The 25,109-nt window shown below is 62.2% G+C and overlaps 12 protein-coding genes across 12 annotated transcripts; 7 read left to right on the top strand and 5 right to left on the bottom strand.

Annotated features, from left to right (window-relative positions):
• Positions 1 to 144: 144 nt before the first annotated feature.
• Positions 145 to 2,682, top strand: ACO2 (aconitate hydratase; the record flags this gene model as incomplete). Its single annotated transcript, XM_069348870.1, has 5 exons — positions 145 to 432; positions 474 to 950; positions 994 to 1,245; positions 1,283 to 2,258; positions 2,306 to 2,682. The coding sequence occupies 5 exons, from the start codon at positions 145 to 147 to the stop codon at positions 2,680 to 2,682; spliced, it is 2,370 nt and encodes a 789-aa protein (XP_069212414.1).
• Positions 2,683 to 3,070: 388 nt separating this feature from the next.
• Positions 3,071 to 4,895, top strand: RMD1 (sporulation protein rmd1; the record flags this gene model as incomplete). Its single annotated transcript, XM_069348869.1, has 10 exons — positions 3,071 to 3,159; positions 3,214 to 3,233; positions 3,300 to 3,415; positions 3,478 to 3,590; positions 3,628 to 4,095; positions 4,143 to 4,223; positions 4,272 to 4,316; positions 4,354 to 4,573; positions 4,615 to 4,802; positions 4,838 to 4,895. 10 exons carry the CDS (start codon positions 3,071 to 3,073, stop codon positions 4,893 to 4,895), a joined length of 1,398 nt encoding a protein of 465 aa, XP_069212413.1.
• Positions 4,896 to 5,572: 677 nt separating this feature from the next.
• On the top strand, positions 5,573 to 6,277 carry Q8F55_000213 (uncharacterized protein; the record flags this gene model as incomplete). Its single annotated transcript, XM_069348868.1, has 1 exon — positions 5,573 to 6,277. The coding sequence occupies one exon, from the start codon at positions 5,573 to 5,575 to the stop codon at positions 6,275 to 6,277; it is 705 nt and encodes a 234-aa protein (XP_069212412.1).
• Positions 6,278 to 6,584: 307 nt separating this feature from the next.
• Positions 6,585 to 7,541, bottom strand: Q8F55_000212 (uncharacterized protein; the record flags this gene model as incomplete). The annotated part of the gene is made up of 3 exons (XM_069348867.1): positions 6,585 to 7,135; positions 7,172 to 7,315; positions 7,361 to 7,541. 3 exons carry the CDS (start codon positions 7,539 to 7,541, stop codon positions 6,585 to 6,587), a joined length of 876 nt encoding a protein of 291 aa, XP_069212411.1.
• Positions 7,542 to 7,868: 327 nt separating this feature from the next.
• On the bottom strand, positions 7,869 to 10,392 carry SAC1 (Phosphoinositide phosphatase sac1; the record flags this gene model as incomplete). The annotated part of the gene is made up of 7 exons (XM_069348866.1): positions 7,869 to 8,069; positions 8,116 to 8,189; positions 8,238 to 9,395; positions 9,433 to 9,828; positions 10,003 to 10,080; positions 10,127 to 10,286; positions 10,363 to 10,392. 7 exons carry the CDS (start codon positions 10,390 to 10,392, stop codon positions 7,869 to 7,871), a joined length of 2,097 nt encoding a protein of 698 aa, XP_069212410.1.
• Positions 10,393 to 10,948: 556 nt separating this feature from the next.
• POL30 (proliferating cell nuclear antigen) lies at positions 10,949 to 12,163 on the top strand (the record flags this gene model as incomplete). Its single annotated transcript, XM_069348865.1, has 6 exons — positions 10,949 to 11,000; positions 11,069 to 11,121; positions 11,172 to 11,279; positions 11,328 to 11,433; positions 11,480 to 11,815; positions 11,865 to 12,163. 6 exons carry the CDS (start codon positions 10,949 to 10,951, stop codon positions 12,161 to 12,163), a joined length of 954 nt encoding a protein of 317 aa, XP_069212409.1.
• A 348-nt stretch (positions 12,164 to 12,511) lies between these two features.
• Q8F55_000209 (uncharacterized protein) lies at positions 12,512 to 16,403 on the bottom strand (the record flags this gene model as incomplete). The annotated part of the gene is made up of 4 exons (XM_069348864.1): positions 12,512 to 13,283; positions 13,329 to 16,010; positions 16,055 to 16,281; positions 16,329 to 16,403. The coding sequence occupies 4 exons, from the start codon at positions 16,401 to 16,403 to the stop codon at positions 12,512 to 12,514; spliced, it is 3,756 nt and encodes a 1,251-aa protein (XP_069212408.1).
• Positions 16,404 to 16,983: 580 nt separating this feature from the next.
• Positions 16,984 to 18,704, top strand: SSN3 (cyclin-dependent protein kinase; the record flags this gene model as incomplete). The annotated part of the gene is made up of 8 exons (XM_069348863.1): positions 16,984 to 17,036; positions 17,126 to 17,166; positions 17,224 to 17,516; positions 17,558 to 17,662; positions 17,712 to 18,024; positions 18,068 to 18,217; positions 18,257 to 18,566; positions 18,602 to 18,704. The coding sequence occupies 8 exons, from the start codon at positions 16,984 to 16,986 to the stop codon at positions 18,702 to 18,704; spliced, it is 1,368 nt and encodes a 455-aa protein (XP_069212407.1).
• A 284-nt stretch (positions 18,705 to 18,988) lies between these two features.
• NdufS4 (ndufs4 NADH dehydrogenase Fe-S protein subunit) lies at positions 18,989 to 19,911 on the top strand (the record flags this gene model as incomplete). Its single annotated transcript, XM_069348862.1, has 2 exons — positions 18,989 to 19,393; positions 19,789 to 19,911. The coding sequence occupies 2 exons, from the start codon at positions 18,989 to 18,991 to the stop codon at positions 19,909 to 19,911; spliced, it is 528 nt and encodes a 175-aa protein (XP_069212406.1).
• A 112-nt stretch (positions 19,912 to 20,023) lies between these two features.
• Positions 20,024 to 22,530, bottom strand: Q8F55_000206 (uncharacterized protein; the record flags this gene model as incomplete). Its single annotated transcript, XM_069348861.1, has 12 exons — positions 20,024 to 20,339; positions 20,378 to 20,499; positions 20,549 to 20,690; positions 20,728 to 20,883; positions 20,920 to 21,421; positions 21,466 to 21,483; positions 21,529 to 21,761; positions 21,803 to 21,996; positions 22,122 to 22,215; positions 22,251 to 22,336; positions 22,369 to 22,463; positions 22,500 to 22,530. 12 exons carry the CDS (start codon positions 22,528 to 22,530, stop codon positions 20,024 to 20,026), a joined length of 1,989 nt encoding a protein of 662 aa, XP_069212405.1.
• An 827-nt stretch (positions 22,531 to 23,357) lies between these two features.
• Q8F55_000205 (uncharacterized protein) lies at positions 23,358 to 23,966 on the top strand (the record flags this gene model as incomplete). The annotated part of the gene is made up of 1 exon (XM_069348860.1): positions 23,358 to 23,966. The coding sequence occupies one exon, from the start codon at positions 23,358 to 23,360 to the stop codon at positions 23,925 to 23,927; it is 570 nt and encodes a 189-aa protein (XP_069212404.1). The 3' UTR covers positions 23,928 to 23,966.
• A 299-nt stretch (positions 23,967 to 24,265) lies between these two features.
• Q8F55_000204 (uncharacterized protein) lies at positions 24,266 to 24,590 on the bottom strand (the record flags this gene model as incomplete). The annotated part of the gene is made up of 3 exons (XM_069348859.1): positions 24,266 to 24,312; positions 24,345 to 24,535; positions 24,568 to 24,590. The coding sequence occupies 3 exons, from the start codon at positions 24,588 to 24,590 to the stop codon at positions 24,266 to 24,268; spliced, it is 261 nt and encodes an 86-aa protein (XP_069212403.1).
• Between the last annotated feature and the right edge of the window lie 519 nt (positions 24,591 to 25,109).

Below are 25,109 nucleotides of genomic sequence, written 5' to 3'. Positions count from 1 at the left end.
TCCCACCGTTTTCAGACCCCCCACACCCGACTTTATCGATCACTGGCCGGCTCGCGCTCTGGCCCACTCTCTTTTGCTTTCTCTACATTTCTCCTCTCGATCCTCTCACCACTCACCCACACCACTCCAAAAAGAGCAACACCAATGCTCGTTCAAAGATCACGCGCCCTCGGGCCCATCATGGCCCGCCGTGGCCTCGCTACCCCCTCGTCCGTCCCAGTCAAGGACTTCCCCTCCATCACACCCCCCTACCCCCGCCTGCTCAAGACCCTCGACGAGGTCCGCAGTGTCCTCCCCTCGGACCGCAAGCTCACCCTTGCCGAGAAGATTCTCTACTCCCACTTGAGGAATCCCGAGGAGAGCCTCGGAGGTGGTGGCCCCATCCGCGGCAACCGCTACCTCAAGCTCCGCCCTGACCGTGTCGCGATGCAGGTGGGCTTCCGAGCTGACATCTTGGTGCTAACCCCGCGCAGGACGCCTCGGCCCAGATGGCTCTGCTCCAGTTCATGACCTGCCGTCTTCCTGACACCGCTGTCCCTGCCTCGATCCACTGCGACCACCTTATCCAGGCCCAGACCGGCGCGGCTGCCGACCTCCCCCGCTCGATCGAGCAGAACAAGGAGGTCTTTGACTTCCTCGAGTCGGCTGCCAAGAAGTACGGTATCGAGTTCTGGAAGCCCGGATCTGGTATCATCCACCAGATCGTGCTTGAGAACTATGCTGCTCCTGGTCTCCTCATGCTCGGTACCGACAGCCACACGCCCAACGCTGGCGGCCTGGGCATGCTTGCCATCGGTGTCGGCGGTGCCGACGCGGTCGATGCCCTCACCGACACGCCCTGGGAGCTCAAGGCGCCTCTCATCACCGGTATCAAGCTCACCGGAAACCTCCAGGGCTGGGCCACTCCTAAGGACCTGATCCTTCACCTCGCTGGCAAGCTCACTGTTCGCGTATGTGTTGAGCGTCCGTCGAGATCGCTCGCTGACATTCCAGGGCGGAACTGGCCGTATCCTCGAGTACTTCGGCCCCGGCGTCACGGCCCAGTCGTGCACTGGTCTTGCTACCATTGCCAACATGGGTGCCGAGGTCGGTGCTACCACCTCGACGTTCCCCTACTCGGACAACATGCGCCAGTACCTCCACGCGACCTACCGTGGCCCTGTTGCCGATGCCGCCGACGCCGCCGCGAAGCAGGGCTTCCTCTCGGCTGACGAGGGTGCCGAGTACGACGAGGTTATCGAGATCGTGAGTTTGTGAATGGCAGCACGAGCTGACGTCGTAGAACCTCTCGGAGCTTGAGCCTACCCTCAACGGCCCCTTCACGCCCGACCTTGCGACCCCTCTGTCCAAGTTCTCCGAGTTCATCAAGGAGAACAACTACCCCGTCACTCTCTCGGCCGCCGCCATCGGATCGTGCACCAACTCCTCGTACGAGGACATGTCGCGTGTCGCCTCGATCGCCGAGCAGGCCAAGGAGGCTGGCCTCAAGTCCAAGGTTCCTTTCCTTGTGACCCCCGGCTCTGAGATGATCCGCGCCACCATTGAGCGTGATGGTCTCCAGGGCCGCCTCGAGGACGTCGGCGCGACTGTCCTCGCCAACGCTTGTGGCCCCTGCATTGGCCAGTGGAAGCGTGATGAGCACCAGGGCGAGGACAACGCCATCCTTACCTCGTTCAACCGCAACTTCAAGGCCCGTAACGACGGCAACCTGAAGACCCTCAACTTCCTCGCCTCGCCCGAGCTTGTTACCGCCTTTGCTTTCGCTGGTGACCTCAACTTCAACCCCACCACCGACAGCATCGAGACTCCCAACGGCCCCTTCAAGTTCAAGGCCCCATCAGGCGACCGTCTGCCTCCCGTCGGCTACACTGCTGGTGACCTCTCGTTCGCTCCCACTCCCTCGCCCAAGCCCGTCCCAGAGACTGAAATCGCCATCTCGCCCTCCTCGACTCGTCTGGAGATCCTCGAGCCCTTCGACTCGGTCTTCGCAGCTGGCCCTACCGAGCTGCCCGAGCTCACCTGCCTCCTCCGCGTCCGCGGCAAGTGCACCACCGACCACATCTCTGCCGCTGGCCCCTGGCTCAAGTACAAGGGCCACTTGAGCAACATCTCGGAGAACACCCTCATGACTGCTGTCAATGACGAGGGTGGCCAGATCAACGTTGCCCGTGACGCCCAGGGTGAGGACACCATCCCTCACATCATGCAGCGCTACAAGGCGCGTAACGAGCCCTGGATGCTTGTCGTTGATGACAACTGTGAGTTAGCTACGTGCTCGTCGAAAAATCACAAGCTAACAGTTCAGATGGCGAGGGATCTGCCCGTGAGCACGCCGCTCTCCAGCCCCGCTTCTACGGATGTGGCCTCATTGTTGCCCGTTCGTTTGCGCGTATCCACGAGACCAACCTCAAGAAGCAGGGTGTCCTTCCTCTGTGGTTTGCCGACAAGGCAGACTACTCGAAGATCTCGGCTGGGGACAAGGTCCAGACCGAGGGCCTCAAGGAGCTCCTCGCTGGCAACTCGCCCGATGGTCAGGTCCGCCTCAAGGTCACCAAGCCTTCTGGCGAGGTCCTGTCGATTGAGACGACCAACACTATGAGCGCCGACCAGCTCAACTGGCTGCGCGCTGGCTCTGCGCTCAACTTTATTGGTGAGCAGGCCCGTGCCGCCGGCAAGGCCTAGACGTAAAACTGTAAAGGGGTTGTAGCATCATCTTGCCATATGCATTTTCCATAGCATCAGTGATCTTGGGTTGCCGTTGAGTGAGGTGATTTCTGTAGTGGTCGGACGGGACCAAAAATTCCCTCAAGTGTCAATGACGAACGGGTACGCACCCCTTGTGCCAAGGACTGCCGCCGCCGCCGCAGCAGCAGCAGCAGCAGGCAAGGCAAGCAGTCAACCAGCCAGCCAGCAACAGCACCACCCACTTTGCAACAACTATCACGACGGCCACTGCATCTCTCTCTGCTTCTCATCTTCTGTCAAAGCACATCGACAAGACACAACCGAGCGTCTCGCGACAGGCATATGTACCCAGATCAAGAGCCAAACACAAATCAAACAACCCACCATGCCCACCGTAGGAAGTAATACCCTCCCTCTCCCCTACGCCCATGCCCACGTTTCGCAACAGCGTCGCGAGCCGCGACAGCCCATGCGGTGAGTGCCACCTAGGAGCGGGTAACGTGGGTGAATGCTGACAGCTGCGCGCAGAACGTCCAAGCTCGGCACAAGTGCGTATCCTGCTGCGGCTCAACAGCATCGCACACCCTCATGCTAACCACCTTCCTCGCACACAGAACTCAAAGTCCTCCCGACCCAGCCAGAACACCCCACTATCCCGGAGGAAGAGGACGAAGAGGACGAGCCGCTCCAGCGCATTGCTGAAGACACTGGAGATGGCGAGGGCGTCGAGGTGAGCTACGATCAAGGCCGTCGTGTCTCCTTTTCGCCGCTGGACACTAACACGTCGGTCAGTTCTACACGCCCCTCGCGCAGATCCCGGCCGGTTCGGCCCGGCGCGACGCGATCAAGCTCACAAAGTCGGAGAAGGCCAAGCTCCCGCGAGTGACGGCCTACTGCACTGCAGCGTGGGTGTATGGGCCACGTCGATTCTAACCCACTCAGGTCGTACAACCTCCCGGCCCTGCAGACATATCTCGCCGCCAAACCCGCGTCATATCGCACGCACCCGCGCGTGTTTGACACCGAGTGCCTGCACACGCCGTACCTCCCGCCGCCGACCACTGGCTCGGCGTTGAATCGCTCGCCCGCGCTCAAGCCGGTGCAGCCGCTCACGCCGGTGCCCGAGGGCAACCTGTTGAATCTGGACGACGACGACACGGTGTCGTACTCGCCCGCGCGCCTTCCCGTCCGGAGTGACGCGACAAAACGCAAGACGGGCTTTGCGAAGCGCCCCGGCGGCGGCAACCGCTGGCAGAACGGTGACGAGGCCAACGACAAGAACGACGCCGAGACGGACGACGAGGACTGGGAGGAGGAAGAGTGGGTCCCGGATGTCTTCCTGTTCGAGTACGGCACGGTCGTCATCTGGGGCATGACGGAGAAGGAGGAGAAGGCGTTCCTCCGCAGCATGTGGGTTTGCTGAAACGTCCGGTCCGATCACAGCTGACCCTGCTCAGCAAGAAGTTTGAGATCGAGCGCCTCAGCTCGGAGGACATTGAGATGGAAGATCTCAACTTCTACTACGCTGATTACTCGCGGTGGGTGGATCGGCTGTGTGGTGCAGGGGCTCGAGCTGATCATCGCAGCATCTACAACGACGTCATTACCCTGCGCAAGGGGTCCTCGTACATGTAGGTGCCCGAGTGAGAACAGCACTAACCCACGCAGGACAAAACTGTCGCTCTCGCATGCCCTGTCGCAGTCGGTCAAGATCTCGCTGTTCGAGGAGCTCATCAGCGCGACGATTGAGCAGACCAAGGACATCCCCAAGACGCTGAGCGAGACGGGCAAGATTGGCCTGCCACGCAGCGAGATCATGAAACACATCGGGAATCTGTTCATCCTGCGCATCAACATCAACCTTGTGGGGTCGATCCTGGATTCGCCGGTGAGTGATGCTTCTGGTTGCAACCGCTAACGTGTGCGCAGGAATTCTTCTGGACGTTCCCAGATCTCGAGCCGCTGTACAACGCGTGCCGCTCGTACCTCGAGATTGGGCAGCGTGTCGAGCTGCTCAACGGGCGTGTCGAGGTGCTGCAGGACATGCTGATGCTGCTCAAGGAGTCTGTCAACAGCTCGCACGGCGAGCACCTCGAGGCGATTGTCATTGCGCTGATGTGAGTGGGGTGGGGGGGGCGGCGCTGACGTTCAGTGGTATTGAAATCATTCTTGGCCTGGTTACGATCCTGGTCGACCTGAGCCTCGCGTAGGGGCATAATCATTAGTACATAGGCTTGTCATTGATTGTACGTTACTGCATGTACCACTGGGGGGGAGGAGGGGTGGCAGTGTCTGTGCGGGGTGGTGGGAGGTGGGCGTGCGGGCGGTCAGGCATGCAGATCGTTGCGGAGTGACGACGGCGGCCTCCACTGGGCTCGCCTCCACTCGGCCTGACGCATGATGCGTGCATAGAGAGGTCGGGTAGGCGCGAGCAGCAGCACCGAGCATCTGACACAAAGCATGATGCCGCAGTCATGCATTCCACAGTGTGTGTCACTGTGGCCGGGCCCAGACCCTGAGAGACTGACTGTGCAGTGACTGTGTCACAAGGTGGTGGCACTTGCGACGCCGCGCCGCCGCGCCGCCACGAGCCGCGGCAGAGCGGCAAGTACAGTGCCACCTCGTCCTGATGTCACCAAGTGTGTCGAGTGTGTCGAGTGTGCCGAGTGTGTCGAGTGTGTCACTGGCATCGTCAGGCGCGGTCAGCGTCGCCGAGGCACGCAGCGATGATGAGTAAGGCGCAGGTGGGGGCGACAAGGGGCGACGAGGGACATGGTATAAAACGCGTTGAAGACGATCCAGTGACGACCATCCTCCTCGCCAGACTCGCAACCAAGTCCTCGCAACCAACCCCGGCAAACCAACCCATCCCAAGCCCCCGCCCAACATGTCCCCAACCCCAGCCTACACGCTCTACCACCTCCCCGGCAGCCAGTCGACGGCGCCGCACTGGCTCCTGCTGACCCTAGCCCCGGGGGTCACCTTCCGCACCGTCAAGGTCGACGTCCACGCGGGGGAGCAGTTCGACCCCGCCTTCCTGGCCGTCAACCCCAAGGGCAAGATCCCCGCGCTCGTCGTGCACGACGCGGCCGATCTCGTCGTCACAGAGTCCGCCGCGATCGTGTACTACTTGGCCTCGAGGCACGCGCCGCACCTCGTCCCCAGCCCGACCGCCGCGCCCGCCCAAGTCGCAGCCTTCCACGAGCAGTTCGCGTGGTTTGCGAGCACGCTGAGCGCCGACATCCGGCTGTGGTTCTTCGCACAGGAGGAGGGCGAGCGCGCCGTCCCAGGCTGGAGCAGCGCCGACGCACACGCCGTGCGCCGCCTCGCCCGCAGCAGGCTCGAGAAGGACTACGCCTACCTCGACACCGTGCTCGCCCAGCGCGCGTACCTCACCGGGGAGGGGCCCAGCGTCGTCGACTTCCTCGTCGTGGCCGCCACGTCCCTCTCGGAAGGCTTGCTCGCGTTCGCGCGCGCACACCCCCACGTCGCGGCCTTCCTTGGGCGCATGTACGCTACGCCCGGGTGGAAGGCGCTCGTGGAGGCCGACAAGTTCGTGCCCGCCCAGGGCGACGAGGCGTGGGGGCTGTAGCCTGCGCCACTTGACAGCCTTGCTCCTGCTCGTGACTCCGTAATTATGTAGCCCCGATGTATGCCTGACCTTCAGTCCAGGTGCAAAAGACCCGCCCCGATCATACGCTGCGTTGTCTCATGCAGTCGAAACCGTCGAAACCTTGAGAACTGATCGAACTCAATCATCTCGGCGTGGGTCGAACGCGGCGCCGGCGCAGATCGGCACGCTGGCACGCACGCGGGCCTCATACCGCTGCGCGCTGCGCGCTGCCCACTGCCCCGGCCACGCCCGCCTACTCACAAGTACATGCAATACATCTAGAGCCCTAGTCCGACTCGTCGCCGCTGCCCTCGCCCCCCTCGGCCGCCCCACCGCCCGCCCCCTTCGCCGCAATCTCCGCCTTGAGCTCGGCAATCGCACCCGCAACCGCGCCCTTGCCGCGTCCGCGCTTCCTCTTCTTCTTCCTCCGCCCCGCGGCCTCCTCACCCCCCTCGTCCTCCACCTCGGCCTTCTCCTCCACCTCCTCCTCCAACCGGCGCTTCTTCCCCGCCTCCGCCACCACCTCCACCTTCTTCTTCTTCTTCATGCTGAGCGGGTTCGGCGCCTTGGCCTTGCGCGCGCGCGGCGCCGGCGCGCTGTCCCCCGCGCCGAGCACGTTGTCCCCGTCCACGACGCCGTCGAGCACCTTTGCGCCCTCGACGCGCCGCTCCTCCTCGTGCGCGTTCTTGACCCTAATCGTCGCCTGTGTCGGCGGAGAGAGCACGAGCACGCCGCGCGGGTTGAAGTGCACGATCGGCAGCCCGGGCACGTGGTGCAGGCTCGACATGAGCTTCGGGCTGCCCAGCGCCAGCACGTAGCGGTGCTTGTTGGTCGCTCCTGGCTGTCAGCTTGGGCCAGCCACGCGGCACCCACCGACCACCTCCTTGACACACTCCCACGCGTCGATCGCCTCGCGGTGGTTGCACTTTCGTCGCTCGCACTTCTTGGCCAGGTCGACAATCTGCTGGTGCTCCTTGCCGAGCGTGTACAGCGCGTGGATGCAGCATTGTGTGATCACTGGGGCGTGAGCAGAGAACCAGGGGGATGGCAATGCCGACTTACTCGGCTTGGTCTCGCCCTGCACCACGTCCTTGAGCATCTTGAACACGTCGTTGTCGCGCTGCTTGCCGGCTTCGAGCAAGAAGTCGTTGGTCAACAGCAGCTGGTACGGCTGGCGAAAGTTGAACGCCGAGACGTAGAGCGCCATGACGCGCTTGTAGGCCTTTGCTCGCTTCTGGCGCATCGTGCGTGTGGTGTTGGGTTGGTGTTGTGCAGAGTCGAGATGGTCGAGATGGTTCACAACATTAGGTGGCAAGGGGGTCAAGGATCTCAACTTTTGTGACGGTGGTCACGTGACCGTATACACAACTTCTGCATCCCTATTGATATTAGAATTCACACATCGCCGATTAGGATGCGCTCATTACACCCCAGTCATATCATAATGTGCATAGAAATCCGAAACGTTCTAATAATACGCGGTGAACCAAGCCGATGCAAGCTGTATTCACATCTGCTCCGTAGCCCACCTCTAGTGGAGAGCGCGAGCAGCGCTCAGCGCCCCCAACGCTTAGTCGATGAGAGCGCCCTTCTTCTTCGCACCCAGGTCGTACTCGTCGTTGCGGCGACCGGTCTTGCGCTTGCCCACACCAGGAACAACGCTGCTAATCGACAGCCCACGGCCACGCTTGGCAGTCTTGAAGCCCTGGCCCTCGTACGAGAGGATCTCGAACGGCGGGTTGAGGCGAGGCCACGAAACGTACGAGATGCCCTGTGCGCGTCAGCTGCCGATCGCCTCGCGCCGCCGCCACACTTACATTACCCCAGATGAACGAGCCAGAGATAAAGGCAAGGATGAACCAAAGGAAGAGGAACGAGTAGATCGACCATTCTGAGCGCGGGGTCAGCTGCTGTGTTTGTCCCGAGGACAGCAACTGACCAGATTGGCGGGGGAGCGTAAGAGCCGCAAGGATCATCGTGAGGGCAAACACGAGCACGTATGGCATCGAGCGGATGAGTAGCGGCCGGGTGTCGGTAAGAGGCGGGATGCCGCCGCGCTGGGCAACATAGGCACCGGTCACCAGATCGTAGGCATCCTGCCGGTCGCCGTCAAAGAAGTTGTTGCGCACGTAGCGCGACACCGAGTTGACCCCATCGTTGAGGAGACCCTGCTTGCTTCGCTTGCCAGTACGGGTGAAGTCCGTCTTGAGCGCACCAGTACCAGCGTACGCCTTGGAGACGAAGTCGGCGTGGTCCGCCCAGATGTTGCGGAAGATGACCATAAAGTCTGAGTGGTCCTCAACAGACTCCTTGGGGCTGAGCACGCCGACCTTGCGGAGCTGCTCGTTGAGCGCCCACTTGCCCAGCGCAGCCTGCGCAACGTTCGTGCGGTCAAGGCAGTCCATGCAGTTGGTGCGAATGACACCACTCTGCTTCGAGATGACCTTGTTGGGGGTAGCGGGGCTGGAGTTGAAGCCAGACCCAGCAGCCGCCTGCCCGTAGAAGTAGCCCATGCGGTTGAGGGGCTCGGCCAACTTGTCGATGAGGACCTGGATCCTGTCAAAGCGGTTCTTGCGGCACTCGTGATGGAAGTCAAAGTAGAGGTAGCGCGCGCGATCCGCAAGAGTGTGGTCCGCAGTGGCCTGCGTAATGTAGCGCTCAAACGCCTCCTTGACGGGCTGCTCGTAGCCCTTTTGGTTGATAAGGTTGACGAGGTACAGCGACTGGTACTTGTCGACCATCTTGTAGAGGTGCGACTTCATGGAAGCGACAGTCTCGGGCTTTTCCATAATCTGCAAGTCCGGCTTGTAGCGCAGGTTGTTGACCTCGGCCCAGTAGAGGGGCACCGAGCCACGGATCTGGACAAAGCTGAGGCGTTCACGGCCATCCACCCGTCCGCGGTTCGCACCAGCCACACCGTTCTCCGGAAGGGGGTCAAGAAGAACGATCTGCTCCGTCTCGTTGAAGTTTGACACATCGCCCTGGGCGTCGATACCACGCGAGAAGTAACGGGTACCGGCACGGTGGCGCGAGCGGCGCATGATAAGCGCGAACAGGAAGTCACGGTTGTTGATTGTCGATGACCTGAGCTCGACCGCTGCAAGTCAGCATGGCGCCCAACTTGGGCCACTTACAGCCAAAGATGACAGGCAGAATGAATCGGCTAAGGTCGGCCACACCGCTCTCGGTGAGATCGATGAGCTTGTCCTGCAGGAAACGGTTCCAGAAGAAGCGCTCATCAGCGCGCTTCCACAGCGGCGTGGTCGAAGCGCCCTGGCCTGCATCCTCGAGCTCCTTCTGGCGCTGGAGCGTGTTGGTCAGGTCCCAGCCGTACGAGAACCAGAGGTTGCCGTTCTTGAGACCGCGTTCGACGAGCTGAACCAGCTCCTTCTCGACGGGGTGGCCGAGGATCGCCTGCGAGGACGACGTGGGGTTGAGCGGCAGGAGGCGGAAGTCGGTCGCGAGGTAGATGGCCTGCGAGAGCAATCTCGACGAAGGCTTGCGCCCGGTGACAATGACTAGAAAGTCGGCTGGGGGTCGTTAGCCGGGGATCGCGGGCTTGGTGGACGGCGATATGCCGGCGTCGGTGGGCGCCTTTGCCGACGCCGTGCAACACGCTGGATCGGCTCCAATCGGCATGAACGTGTGCGTGGCATGCAGCGACGATGTGCCGGGTGGTGGGAGGCATGGGGACAACAACTTACTGGTTGCCAGGCTGATAACACCGAGGATACCGTAACACGAGATAACCTTTTCCTTGCCGTAGGGGATGGCAGAGGAAACTGGGATGTCAGCGGGGTGGTGGTCTCAGATAGGCAGTGAACTCACCACTGAGGCTAAGGGCGCCGGTCTTGCGGTCGATGTTCAGGCTCTCGCGGACGTCCTTCTCGTTCACAATGCGCTCAGCGCCCACGGCGGGAGCCGAGGACGACGAGGGCTCAAAGACATAAGACGAGGGCGAGACATAGAGGTTGAACGACTCGTGCAGCTGGTGTAGGGTGTCAGATGCGCGCGTCTCTGTCGTGCGATCCCTGGCCAGTCTCGGGGCCTTGGTGACTACTCACGGGCAGCGTGTTGTAAGTCTGGGCGGCCATGGTTCAGAAGGAACGTGTCCGGTATGTGGCTGCGGTGGTGACCTTGGTGGTGACGTGACAAAAGAGATGTTGTGGGCGACGCAACGAGTGTGGAGATGGCTAGGGGGGGTAGAAGGAGGAAGCTACAGAGGGCGAGGAAGAAGAAGGGGGGTGAGAGGATGACAGGATGCAGCAGTGCAAGAAGTGGGTGCTGCGACGAGGTGGAAATGGCGGCTCGCTCGCTGGCTGGATGCAATGCGCGCGCGCTGCTGGCCGAATTGTCTCTCGCTGACGAGCACGCCGCCGTCACCGGCCTGACGTGCCTTGTCGCGTTCCCCGGTGCCCACCGCCACGACCACGTGTTTTATCAATCTTGCAGTAAAATGACACGTGTAAAATGACTGGAACGCGTCAACTTGAACATGGCCCTTGCTGTACGCGTCGCGTTTCTCCCCCCTGACTCCCTCCCTCTCCCCCTCGCCTGACATTTACTCCTCCCCCCTTCCAAACAACTCGTCCTCTCTCCTCATCAGTTTCTTGCGCGCGACCAAAACAAACGCATTCTTAATCAACAACAATGCTCGAGGCTCGTGTTAAGCAGGCTGCGGTCCTCAAGAAACTCCTTGACGGTGAGTGAGGGCGGCCCGATGTCGACCACGGCCCATCACCTGCGCCACTGGGTACTGACCTCTGCTAGCCATCAAGGAGCTCGTGACTGATGGCAACCTCGACTGCTCGGACGAGGGAATCGTGAGTGCAGCTGAATTCCACACCTTGTCCACAGCTGACACCACGCGCAGGCCCTCCAGGCCATGGACAACTCGCACGTCGCGCTCGTGTCGCTCAAGCTCGCCGCTGAGCAGTTCGAGTCGTACCGATGCGACCGCAACATCCCCCTCGGTGTCAACGTGCGTCGGCTACTCTCATTTCACGCACCCATCCACTAACCTGTCCAGCTTACCTCGCTCACCAAGATCCTCAAGTGCGCCAAGGACAACGACATTGTGACGCTCAAGGCGGCTGACGACGCCGACTCTCTCGGCCTCATCTTCGAGTCTCCCAGTGAGTTTCCTGGCCCTGCGGTAGAGGCACAGCTAACCCGTCACAGAGGAGGACCGCGTTGGAGAGTACGAGATGAAGCTCATGGACATTGACCAGGAGCACCTCGGTATCCCCGACACGCAGTACGACGCGACCATCACCATGTCGTCGGCCGAGTTCCAGCGCATCTGCCGTGACCTTGCTGCTCTTGGCGAGTCGGTCAAGATCGAGGCGTCCAAGGAGGGTGTTCGTTTCTCGTCGGACGGCGAGGTCGGTTCGGGCTCGGTGCTGCTCAAGCAGGGCGCTGGAAACGACCGCGGCGCTCGTGCCCGCGCAAAGCCCGACCCGGATGAGGACGAGGAGGAGGAGCGCGAGGAGAAGCCCGACGTCGACGAGGAGGGTGGTGAGTGGTTTGATGATGTTGTGATAGACGTCGCTCACACCGCGCGCAGAGGACGAGCAGGACGAGGAGGACCGCCCCAAGAAGCGCAAGGCCAACGGCGGTGCCAAGGGCTCCAAAAAGGCCAAGACTGCCGGCGGCGGCGACGACGACGTCGGAGTGTCCATCATCCTCGAGAAGCAGGTCTCGCTCACCTTCTCGCTCAAGTATCTGTCCAACTTTGCCAAGTCTGCGCCGCTCGCGCGCGAGGTCTCGCTCAACATGAGCAACGATGTGCCGCTCCTCGTCCAGTTTGACTTTGAGCAGGGTACGCTCCAGTTCTTCTTGGCGCCCAAGATTTCCGACGAGTAGAAGAGAGAAGTGTAGCTGCTGTATTAGTTATGGATAGTCGCCCAGCCCATCAGATGCGGTGACGAGTGGAGCGGAGCTGCGAGTCGCTGTAGTACGTCACTGAGAATGCATACAGGAGAGATATGAGGGCCCTAATGGGCGGGCGGCGTGCAACCGAAGTAGTAGCAAAGCCTGGCGCCTATCGTCGTCGAGTACGGCAAGGCGAGAATGACGCTCGAGGTAAAGGACATTCTGCAAGTGAAGAGGAAGACACATCGCATGTTTACATTGTTTATCATTATATATGGACAACGTGCCCTACGTACATATGTAGATGTCTCAAGTTGAAAACGCATTCGGCAATCCCACTCAAGCGAGCGTCGCAGCAGCCTCGGCACACGCCTGGAGGAGCACACCGGGGACGTGGGGGAGAGACTTTGCGACCGTCTCCTGCGCGATGCGGACCAGCCCAGCGGGATCAACGCTGCCGTATACAACGTTGGCTGTGACGTTGACGTCCTTGAGCTCCTCGGGCCAGGCGATGAGCGTGCGCGGGCCAAGCTCGACTCTGAGGCGGGCGCGTGCAGACGCAGCGGGCAGCATCAGAGCCGCAGTGCACGTCAGCACGCCGTTGTCGAGCTTGAAGGTGGCCGGGTAGTAAATGGACAGGAGGTCGAGCTCGCCGCGGACGTGGCGGGCGGCGGTCCAGAGCTGGCCGACGGCGCGGACGAGAGCGGACAGAGACGGGATCTGGTGCGAGGCCATGAGCTCGGCCAATGCACTGCGAGTGAGCTCTAGCAGGCCCGAGGTGGCGGCGTTGCTGCTCGGGCTGACAAGGCTCAGCTGCGCCGTCTTGACGTCCTTGCTTTGAACGCTGAGCAGCAGCTCGGAGGCGAACACCAGCTCGACCTGCGCGCCCATGCGGACGACGCGGAACCGGTGCAGCTCCTGCAGGCTCTTCCACTCGCGCTCGAGGCGAATCACGTCCGAAGGCATGAACTGGTCGCACATGCTCCGCGCGACCTCGAGCGCCGCGTTGTGTTGCCCTGCCTCGGACGTGAGCTCGGTCAAACGAGTCGAAAGCTCCTCGTTCTTGGCCGTCTTGGTCTCGAGCTCGGATCGGAAACGCTCAATCTCGACACTAAGTACCGTTAGTTTCACGCCCACGAGCCTTGGCACCACCTACTTTTGCTCAACGACAGCAGCCTTGAGATCCGCCAGCTCCTCAGGGTCACATGCGGCGATCTCGGCGACCTGCGCGCGGTGCTTGGCCAGCTCAGCCTCGAGCTCCGCCTTGCGAGCGCGGAGATCGGGTAGGAGACTGTCGGACACCTCCTTGCTCGCGGCGTGGCGAGCCGCGTCGGACTTCATCTCCTCGACAATCTCCTTGAAATCAGGGATGATGCGCTCCATGAGGCTCTGCTTCCAGTCGTACCACTGCGAACGCGCACGGAGCTGGGTGTTGGCTTTGAACTCGCGCAAGGTGAACTCGAACAGCTGTCGGTCCTCGTCATTGGCGCTGAGGTACTCGCGCACAACGGCAGGATTCTCGGCGTCGCAGATGGCCTCTGTTGACGCGAGCTCCTCCTTTCCAGCGTCGATATCGGCCCTCATCTTCTGGATCGCCCAGTTGAACATGTTGAGTAGAATGCCCTCAATGTGTGCTTCGGCAAAGTCGTGGATGGCGTACTCGCGCTCACCGCCATCGCCACGTCCGAGGACACCACGACCCACGCTGCTGCGGCGTCGTCGTGGCGCGGCAGGGAGATCGTCCATGAATTGCGCTCCGACCATTTCCAAGAAGGTGGCGAGTTGGATTGGTGCCGCCTCTTCAGGCTCCGCGAGCTCGTCCTCCTCTGGGATGGCGGGAGATGGTGTTGGTGGTGGGAAGGTGAAACCGAAACCAAACGACTCGCGAACGACAATGCCCTCCGCAGGCGACTTGAGATGGCGAACAGGCGTGCCCATAGACCTTCGGGGCAAGCCAAGCGACTGGCGGCCAGGTGTGCCGGTGTACTGGGGGAGAGGGCGTTCGGGCTCGGGTGTTGGTGACCGCTCGACCTCGGGCTCCTCCTCCTGACCTTCCTCCTCGACATCCTCCTCCACTTCCTCAGCAAAGACGTTGGCTGTCGCCTGCTCGTGGGCAGTGTGGAAGTCGGCAGACGTGTCCTCGGTCGATCCCTCCTCATCCTGGAGGCCCTCGTCCTCTGGAGTCGTCTCCTCGGCAGGTGCAGAGGCAAAGATGTTCCTCACCGGCGACGGAGGCTTCGGCACAACAGTCTTCTTGGCGCTTGGGAAAACGACATCCTCGTCATCGCTGTCCGTACGGGGCCGCTTCCTAGCACTTGATGGTGTGGCGGGGGCGGTCTGGGGGTGGCGGAGCGGTGTAGGTGCCGAAGCCTGGGAAGTAGATGGTGGCACAGACTGCGACAGGGAGACTGAGGCCGGAGCAGACGTAAAGTCCAGCTTCTTGGCGACACTTGCTGCGGTTGCCATGCCCGTTGGGCGCGGAACTGATGCGCCGGGGGTTTCAGGACTGGCACCAAAGATGTTTCGCTTTTGTGGCGCTGTGGCAGGAGGCTGAGGCTGCTTCTGCGCCGACAGTGGTGCTGTTGACGACGGTCCGGCCGAGCCACCCCGAGCGTCCCTGCTCTTCTGAGCTGAAGACGTTGTTGGCCGGGCAAACGACGGAGTGCCACCCGCGTTCTTCGCCGGAGTGCGCTTCGGCGTGCTGGCCCCACCGAGAGACTGCCTCGAGCGGGTGCTCTTGGCAGGACTCTTGCTGCTGCTCGAGGCTAAGCCTTGACTAAACGTTGGCTCAGTAGCGGCTTCGACAGGAGCAGGTGCGAAGGGGTTCGATGTCGAGGCCTTGAGTGCAGATGGAGCCGCGGACTTTGGGACCTTGATGGGAGATAACACTGGGTACGCGAAGCTGCCAGCAGAAAGGAAGTCGCCTGTGTTGTCGTCGATAGGAGGAGGGGCTGGGGTTGGGGCGAAGATGTTTGTCGACAAGTTGTACGTCGCGGTAGCCTGTCGTAAGATGCCACCACCAACAGTGGTAAGTTCCATGGCGCTGGCGTCTCCGACAGTGTAGTTGAAAGTTCCTGTCACGGCGTCCGGGTCTCTGTTGCCGCCAGTGTCGTCTCCAGATGAGATGCTCTCATCATTGCCGCCGTAGACGCCGCCGTACACAGCCGTCTCCTCCATCTCCATCTCGTCGCCATCGTAGTCTAATCCGTAGTCGCCTTCGCCAGGGAGAATGGGGGCTCCGGCGCTTGCATCGGCGTGCGAGTAACCGATCGAGGCGCGGGAGCGCAAGGCGGTCTGAGGTGCGGTGGCCGGCATCGGTCCGCCAAGCGCAACGGTGAAGTCCATCGTCTTCTCCTCGTCGTCGCCATTGTCGGTCGCTGGCTCGCTTTCGAGTTCCATGTCGTCGTCGTCGTCTTCGTCCTCGTCCCATTCGTGCTGCACGATGCCACCGCCAACCATTGTGTCCTCCATGTCCATCTCGCCTTCCGCGTCCTCGTCCTCCTCGCTGTCGTTGGCATTGGCGTTGTCGTTGATGGCGAACGAGTTCATGGAGTTTGACGTCACCTGCGCGAGGATCTCGTCCGAATCCGCAGAGATGTCGGACGCCTCGCTGTCGGATTCAAGCTCCATCGACTCCTCGCCCTGCCCCTCGCCCTCGCCTTGGAAGTAGAGTGAGGCCGGTGGTTGTTGCACAGACTCGTTTGACAACGACTGGCGACCCTGCTGTCCGGAAAGCGATGACCGAGCCGAGCGACGCGAAGGGGATTGTGCTGAGGGCCCGGGGCGGAACGACGCAGGCACGCCAAGCGACTTGCGAGCCGGCTTCTTCTCAAACATCCTGCAATGTCAGATGGACGGACGGACGTGCGGGGCAGGACTTACCTGACGTGGGCACTGGGAGCGAAGCTCACTCGTCGCTTAGCACCCAAGCTCTCGCTCGCTGATGTGGCCGGTAAGCTCGCTCTTGGGCCTCTGCTCGAGCTCGAGTCCATGCGCGAGGGCAGGTCACCGAAGTGGATGGTTTCAGCCTGGGCATCACTGATGCTGAAGTTGAATTGCTCTGTCGATTCTTCTGTGAGGGAGCCCTTGAGGATGGACTTGCGGGGTTGCTGCGGCTGTCAGATGGGGCCTATGCGCAAGCATGAACCGGACTCACCGCCGAACGACGCAGCCGTTGTCCCTCGCTCAAGTTCTCCCATCCTACTGAGAAGCGCAGACTTTCTCCACCCATTGATACTGTAGCACGCTTGTGGCCCTTTGTGCGTTGTTGTTGTTTTGTGACTGGGAGAGTGAGGTTGTCGTCGAATGTGTTGAGATTGTGATCGGTTAACGAAGCTGCGGCCGACTGCCTGCGCCTCGGGGAGCGTGATGGGATTGACATGATCACAGTACCCCTGTTGCGCCCTGTCGGTGTCGAGAGTGTGTGTCAAAGAGGCGCAGTGATGACCAATGTGAGTGGTTTGAACAAAGGAGTCGAGCTGTGAAGGTCGTTGTGGATCGTTTCGTGACTGATTTGTGTTGTTGACGTCTATCGGCCGTGTTTGGCGCCAGAGTGTGATCGGGCGGATTTGATTCCGCACCGCCTATTTAAATTACATAACGACGCTGACAATATCACGTGACTAAATGAACACTCGGCGGTTGACTGTCCGGCGGGTGGACAAGAGGGACAGACGAGCCAGCCAGCCAGCCAGCCGACCCCCCCCTCCCCCGACCCCCTTCAACGACAGCCAGTGTCGAGCGTTATCCATCTCCCGTCCCACCTCCCATCCATCGACATGACGACGTTGGCCACCCCACGGCCATCAAGCATGGTCGATCCCATGCACGCCTACAGGGCGAAACGGGATAGGGAGCGAAGAACGTAGGTCACACGCAGGCATACTCCCAAAAGTGGAGGGCCTGCACCCCCAGCCGGAACGGTACAGAGGACCCTCGACTGACACGCCGCAGCGTCCTCAAGGCATACAAGATTCTAGGCTTCATCTCTTCGGGTGGGTGGACCGGTTGTGACGCGGCTGCCTAGCAGAACAGAGCTCACCATACTGCAGGAACGTATGGCCGGGTATACAAGGCCGTTCTCCTCCCGCCCCCGAAAGCGACGGGCAAGAGCGCGCTCTCGGCGAGCTCACGGTCTGCGCTCGGCGTTGGGGGATCCAAGTCGCCCTCTGCGACACCAGGCCTGGCCGACGAGCCGCTGAATAACCCCGAGCTGTGCATGCGCCCTGGCGATATGCCGGCCAAGGAGGGTGACGTGTTTGCAATCAAGAAGTTCAAGCCCGATAAAGAGGGCGACCAACAAACATATGCTGGTATCAGCCAGAGTGGAGCACGTGAGATTATGGTGAGTGCAGGGGTTTGGGGAGCTACTGCTGACGGCTGTAGCTGAATCGCGAGCTGCGGCATCGCAATCTCGTTGCGCTGCGCGAGGTGATCCTCGAGGACAAGGCTATTTACATGGTCTTCGAGTACGCCGAGCACGATTTCTTGGTGCGTGTGGACGTGGCGTAGTTGCGCGTAAGCGTGCTGACCTCGCTAGCAAATTATCCATCACCACTCGCAGACGTTGAGAACACCCATCCCCGCGCCGACGCTCCGCCGCCTGTTGCACCAGCTGCTCTGCGGGCTCCACTTTCTCCACTCGTCTTTCGTCCTCCACCGCGACTTGAAGCCGGCCAATATTCTTGTGACTTCGGACGGCGTGGTAAAGATTGGTGACCTGGGTCTTGCCCGTCTGTGGCATAAGCCCCTGGCGCAGGGCGGTCTGTACGGAGGCGACAAGGTCGTCGTGACAATCTGGTACCGTGCTCCGGAGCTCATCCTCGGCTCGAAGCACTACACGGCGGCGGTTGGTGAGTTGGGATCGTGTCGCTGTCAAACCAACTAACACCCCAGACCTCTGGGCCGTGGGCTGCATCTACGCCGAGCTGTTATCCCTCCGCCCGATCTTCAAGGGCGAGGAGGCCAAGCTCGACAGCAAGAAGTCGCTGCCGTTCCAGAGGGACCAGATGGCCAAGATCTGCGACGTCTTGGGCCCGGTCAAGCGTGAGTGGTGCGAGCCGGTACAGGCCGCTTACACCGCAGCCGAGCAGTGGCCGGGCATTCTGCACATGCCAGAGTACAAGACGTACCTGTCGCAGGGCCCATACAACATGAGCAACCCCCTGCCACAGTGGTACGCCAGCAGATCGGGGAGCACCAATGGGTTCGAGCTGCTGCGCCAGCTGTTTGAGTGGGACCCGGCCAAGCGAGTCACGGCGCGCGAGGCGCTGGTGCACCCATGGTTCCAGGAGGACGGCGGGTGCGGTGTGCCGAGCGTGTTCGAGGGCAGCACGATCACGTACCCGCAGCGCCGCGTCACGCACGAGGACAACGGCGACGCAAAGATGGGAAGGTGGGTGGCGCTGCTGGAACCTGCTAACCCGCCAGCTTGCCGCCGTCTCTCGCTGGCGGCCGCCTGCCGAGCAGCAGCAACTTCCGGCCTGCGACGGGGGCGAGCCAGCTGGCGAACAAGCGCGCCAAGCTGCGCTAGCCGCGGCGCGGCGCATACTGTCCCGCCACCATTTGTACTGGAGAGCATTTTGTTGTAACTGTTTCCCTAGCCTTAAGCATTGTACGTGGATATGCATGGAGTGTAGGCGAGGGGGTGACACTTGGGGTGGCTGTGACTGGCTGCAGGGGAGCGTGGTGCCACTGGGCCCATAACGCCGCAGGGTGGGAAATAGTCCCGCTCGGAGTCGTCGGGCAGTCTGTTCGGCGCTGGCTCAACAGTGACCTCGACGACTTCGACATCGACGACAACACCACTCCACAGCCATGTCGCTCCTCCGCCCCACCCTCCGCCTCGGCGCCGCCTCGCGCGCCTTCAGCACCTCGACCCGGGCCGCGGAGCGCTGGTCGACGCAGCACGTGCAGCCTGCCGACGTGGTGGCCGGCAAGGCTGCGGGCCCGGCGACGGTGCACGAGTCTGCGCGCGACATCACCGCCGACGTCGTGTCGGACGCGCCCCAGGAGCTGCGACACCGCGGCGTGCGCATCTACAAGCCGACCAAGAACACGATGCAGAGCGGCAAGGGCAAGACCAAGGTCTGGCGCATTGACTGGGACACGCTGCAGGGCGCCGGGCGCTGGACCAACCCTCTTATGGGGTGGCAGAGTTCTGCCGACTACATGCAGGGCACGAGCCTCGTGTTCCGCACGCAGGAGGACGCTGTGCGCTTTGTGAGTGCCGCGCTGAGGCGAGCGAGCGGAGCGAGCGAGTGGGCGGAGGGGCGGGGCCGAGGGCTGCCTTGGCTTGTCGAGACTGGCCGTGCCCCCCCCCTCCGTGGGCTAGAGGGCGCGCCGCTCTGCTCGTTGGCATCTCGGAGATCGGGTCGTGACAATGCTGACGCTGCTCTTCTTACTCGACCGACATCATATCGACTCTGCCAATGACCGCCCTCCGACGACCGACCCCTCCCACCAACTCGCCCCCGCCAACTCCCCATGACACTCATCGCACCACCCTCACCGCCCATGCTCGCTCCGCTCGCATTCCTCCCCGCCCCGCTCATGCTCGCTCCGCTCGCATTCCTCCCTGCCCGCTCATGCTCGCTTCGCTCGCATTCGCTCCCCAGGCCGAGCGCCAGGGCTGGGAGTACTGGATCCAGGAGCCCAAGGCCCCTCGCATCCCCCCCAAGAACTACGCCGACAACTACATCCACGTCGCTGGTCCTCTGCGTATCTGCCACACCAAGTAAACGCAGAATCGGACAGCGTGGGCGAGCCACGCGCAAGGTTAGAAGGGTTGTTCAGATGCATTCATTCGGATCGGCAGGGGCATGGACAGCCAACCTCTCTACGCCTCTAGATCTACTGCTGCAGCTCACCCCGCTTCACCCGCTCGGCCACCGACTCGAACGCCTTGGCGACGGCGTCAAAGTCGCTCAGCTCGTTCCACACCTGCGCACTCAGGCGCGTCCACCACTTGTTGTCGTGGACGTACACCGCGGCCCAGCAGTTGTGGCTCTGGAACTCTTCGTAGAAGATCTTGGCCATGCGTCCCTCCTCGGACGGCACTGCGGGAGGGAGGCCGGGGAGCTCTACGTTGACCATGGCGGCCGTGAGCTCGCCGGCGTCGTTCTCCATCAGCACCGTGTTCCAGCGCTTGGCGAGACGTTTGCCGCCACTGGCGTGTCAGTTGCAGGTCGCAACATGCCAACTTACGCAACGGCAAGCGAGTGGTTGTACGCAATGATGCGGTCCTCGCCACCAATCTTCTTTCTGAACGCGACCGTGTCGACCACCGTGACGACCGGAGAGAAGTCCTGCGTTCCGTTCCAGTGGAACTGTGCTGTGAGCTTGTTTCCACGCCCTGGTGCTCTAACCTGCACTCACCTGGTTGAGGAAGTTCCACGGGTGCACGTGCCCCGTAGTCGTAGGATACCGCTCCGACTCGTAGTAGTGTCCCGTGGGGTACGACGAGCGGATGATGCGCTGGTTGCGTTTCGGGACGTAGAGAATGGCTACGGAGCGGTGGCTGGGGGGTGAGCCTTCGGGACACCATCGCCACCCACCTCATGAGCCACTTGTGGCAGTTGGACACCCAGAAGTCTGGGTCAGTCTTCTTGAGGTCGACGCGGTGCTGCCCAATCGAGTGCGCCGCGTCAACGAGCGACAGGACGTCGTACTCGTGCGCCAGAGACACGACCTTCTCCCAAGGGTAAATTACACTGAGGTCAGCTGAGGAACTTGCTAAGGCAGCTCACCCAGGGTTCGACGCAATGCTGTCAATGACGACCATACGCACACGCTCCTTGCCGTCCACCGCCACCGCGTTGGGGACCGAGTCGCCGCGCGGGCCCTTGGCCTTCTGGTTGTACTTCTTGAACAAGGCCTCGGTCTTCTCGACAATCTCAGCATGCGTGGTGGGGAACGTGAGCTGGATGATCTCGAGTCGGATGCCGGGGTTGCGGTCACAGGTGTACTTGGCAGTCTGCGAGATGGCATTGTACGTGGTCGCGTACACAACGATAATGTCGCCGTCGACCCAGTCAGTGTTGGAGATGACGGTGTTGACGCCATGTGTCGCGTTGGGCACGAGGACCACGTCGTCGGCGTCGGCGTTGATGAGCGGAGCTACCGCCTCTCGTGACTTGGCGATCAGCTTCTCCACCTCGAGGCGGTTGAACGCGTCCGGGGCGCCCTCGATGTGGTCACCAAGCTTGTCACGCGCAATGCGGACGTCGTTGGGCGTGGAGCCGTACGAGCCTGCGGGTTAGCTGCGGGAGAGGGAGGACCCCAGCTAAACACACCGTGGTTCAAGTTCACATCTGTGGTGTCAGCTGATACACATTGGTGCACATTTGGCTGCTCACATCCAGGCCTAAACGACCACTCCTTGAGCATGTTGTGTCCAAAGTCGGGGAAGCCGGGGACCGTCTTGCCGACGAGGCCGTCGGCGTCGGAAGAGAACTCACCGCCCTCGACCGCCGCACCGCCAGCAACAGCACCACCGGCAGCGATCTGGGAGCGCGCCGCGTCGACGTCGGCGTACTCGTCGCCAAGGGTGGTCCACACGTCCGCCTTGTCGCGGAGGAAGGCATCAACGCTGGCGGTGTCAGCTGCTGTGAAACTCCCCTGACAGCTCACTTCCAAATCGCTGGGTCGACGCGCTCGATCGGAGCGTTCCAGATGTACACCCAGGCCGTGGCCTTGCCCCACGACGAGGCGTCCGACGACAGCGCGGAGGCGCGCTGCTCGGGGCGCGCGAGGGCTGGCGGGAGGTCGGCGAGGGTGCGGGGGTTGGTGAGGGTCTGAACAGGGGCTTGGATGCGCTTGTATTCCTGCGAAGGTTAGAGGTGAGGTCCGAAGAGGAAGAAGAGTGTGAGGGCAAGATCAAGAGCAGAGGGAATAGTGGGGAATCGGTGAACCGAATGAATGGCAGAACATGCCAACGAGCCACACGTACCGATCCCTCGAACACGTCGAGCAGGTCAACGTCCTGGCGCGTCAAGCCCGACACGACGGTGCCGCGCGTCAGGCGGTCATCAGCACTGAGCTCGCTGCGAGTCAGCGCATGGTCATAAGCCTCACTTACGCCGCATCGACCCCGAGCCCCTTCAGCCCCTTCTCGTCAATGATAGTCGGGTAGTCCTCGCCTTTGACGTGGTGCCGGGTGTATCCCTGCCGTCAGCGACGCCCTGGGCCCAACCCACGTCCAACACCGCGTCCTGGAACTTGAGGTCGCTCGCGTCGCGACCCAGCACGCGCCCAAGGATGGCGGGGACGAGGAGCGTGCCGTAGAAGAAGACTGGGGTCAGCTGGGCGGTGGGGCAGCTCAGCTCACAGTCGAACGACTCGGGGCTATCAGACGGCATGGTTCTGGCGTCAGTGCAGTCGAGGGCGCGCGACGTACACGTCGAGATGGAGTGTTTGGTCGGTTTGGGAGGGCAAGCGACGCGATGGCAGCCTCATCAACTGCGATAATAAGGTGGAGTGGGCCGAGTCGTTCGGGATCTAGGCTCGGTTACAGGGTAAACTCTTGACACGAGTCGGTATGCCGGCCAGCGCAAGTGATTACGAAGAGTCGACGTGAGCGGTGAGCAAGTATTGCGAGATTGCAAGATTGCGAGTCTAGTTGGCGCTCGAGTCGTTACTCAGCTGGCTGGTTGGGGTCGACGAAGAGACAGGCAATCCCGCAGCGAGATAGGATAGTGCAGCACATGGCAGCCGCGGCGGCCATCTGCGATCCGACTTCACGTCATGACGAAGGCAAGATCCGGCGGCGCCTAGCACCTCGACCAACAAAATGTCGTGCTCGCTGTCTACTCGACTATTCTCTCGCACCCCCACCCCCCGCAGCTGACGCGGCTCGGTGCACGAGAGCAGTCAGTCGGCCGATGCGCGCCGCCGAGCCGGTGCATGACTGTGCGAGCCGCCTCGGCGTCGAGTCGGGTTGGGGCCGAAGCTGCAGATCGGCGGCGACTCGTCCGCCTGGCTCGGTGATCGGTTGCGGAATCAAATCCACGTGGCCAAATGCGGCTCCTCCACTCTCGATGTTGACGTCTACTGAAATTTCGGCGCTCCGGCGGATCGCACGTCCATCTCACAATCTCGCCACGGGCAGCGGCAGCACGACGGCTCGGCGACTCTCAGACGTAACGACTTGCCTACAACCCCTACAACCCCCACGAATCACACCGCCATGTCGCGCAAGACAGCCGCCGGCCGCACCCTCGTCCACATGGACCCCGACGACATCTACTTCACGCACGCGCGCATCAGGCCCGTCTTCACGGGGTGCAACAAGCGCATCGAGGACACGCTCGAGGAGATCCTCTCGGGGCAGACCAAGATCGAGGACGTGCCGTACATCACGGTGATCGAGAACTTTGAGGCGCCCGCTGCGGCGCCGGCCGGCCCGTCGAAGGGCAAGAAGGGGCGCCGCGGGGACAGCGACGACGACGAGGACGACGAGCGCGGCGGCAAGCGCAAGGGCCGGGGAAAGGCGCCAGCAGCAGCGGCGACCGCGCCCCCAGTCCCCTACTACTTCTCGCTCAACAACCGGCGCCTGTACCTGTTCAAGACGCTCAAGGCGATGGGCAAGCTCGACAAGATCGCCGTGCAGGTCAAGCCGGCGCTCGAGCGCGAGCGTACAAAGTACACGCGCGAGCGGTGTGTCCTGCGCGCGAAGATTATGGGCGCGGGGGAGAAGCGCGTGGGCGAGGGAGACGGGGGCGAGGGGGCCGAGGACGGCGAGGAGGAGGAGCGGTGATGGGAAGGGGACAGGGGGCGAGAGAGGACGACAACCAGACGACGACGCGTGCACGGTCCCGCGGCAAGCACGCACCACGCATGATGGGTCAACACGCGCGGCAGGGCTCAACATGAGCAACAGGGCGGTGGCCAGCGACACAACAACGCCGCGGCTCGGCGTGAACAAGCGACACGCCGCCATCAAGCCAGCCGTGCGGCCAGCCAGCAGCACCCGCACAACACTCTACACATCTATGCATGAGCTAGGAGCTACAATCACGATCTCGGTCTCGGCCTGACGGCCTTTTTGAAGGGCACGGCGGCGGCCCCGCCGCACCGGTATGGCCGCCAGCCTAGCTAACAGCCGTTGGGCTTCTCCCCGTTGAACAAGTACCGCGGGTAGTCTGCCATCAGCGCCGCCCGACCTCCCACTCACGGTCGTCGCAGAAGTTGTAAAATTCGGTCGTGTGGTCCGGGATGGTGTGGTTCCCGTCGCCGGGGCAGCCGCGGAAGTCGCACCACGGCGCGTCGGTAGACCACGACCCGCCCGACGAGTTGCTGTCCGTCGACGAGGCCGAGTCGTACCCCGACGACGAGGAGGCGGTCGAGTCGTTCTGGTCACGCGGGCTGGGGTCAGCGGGGAGCGGCGGCGGGCGTACGCGGCGGAGGTGGAGTTGGCCATGGTGTGTGTGTGTGTGGGTGGGGGTGGGTGTGGGTGTGTTGGTGGTGAGTTGGTGACTGGTGAGGAGAGAGACACTGGTGAAGGAGACGGCAGCGCAGCGAGCACGCATTTATCCCCACGCCAGGCGTCTCATCCCATCAAAGTAGCTGGCGACAGCGCCCAACTGCACGAGGCCGCCCAGGCCCGCCGACACTACACACTACGCACGACGCACGACGACACGCAGCCCTCGCCCCGGCGTCACGGCGTCGCGTTGCGCTGTGTGTCGCGGCGCGCCGGGTGTGTGTCGCGGCGCGCCGTGCGGCTGTTGTGTGTGTCGTGTGTGTGTGTCGCCTGGGGTCGGGTTGTGTGAGTGGCATCGGGTGTGGCAGTGATGATGCGCAGGGGACTGGCTCCGTGTGCCGTGCCACACTCCGCTGTCTTTTGTGCGTTTGGCCCAGGACAACAGAGTGTGCGTCAAACTACGTGAAACTGACAACAAACGCGGCCAGCGCGATCGACTGTTTGATTACACGGCCT

This window comes from Vanrija albida (assembly GCF_041260175.1).
Source record: "Vanrija albida strain AlHP1 chromosome Unknown contig_1, whole genome shotgun sequence".
In the NCBI taxonomy this organism is placed as follows: Eukaryota; Fungi; Basidiomycota; class Tremellomycetes; order Trichosporonales; family Trichosporonaceae; genus Vanrija; species Vanrija albida.
Note: the sequence above shows the minus strand (reverse complement) of the source record. Positions and strands in the feature narration are given on the sequence as shown.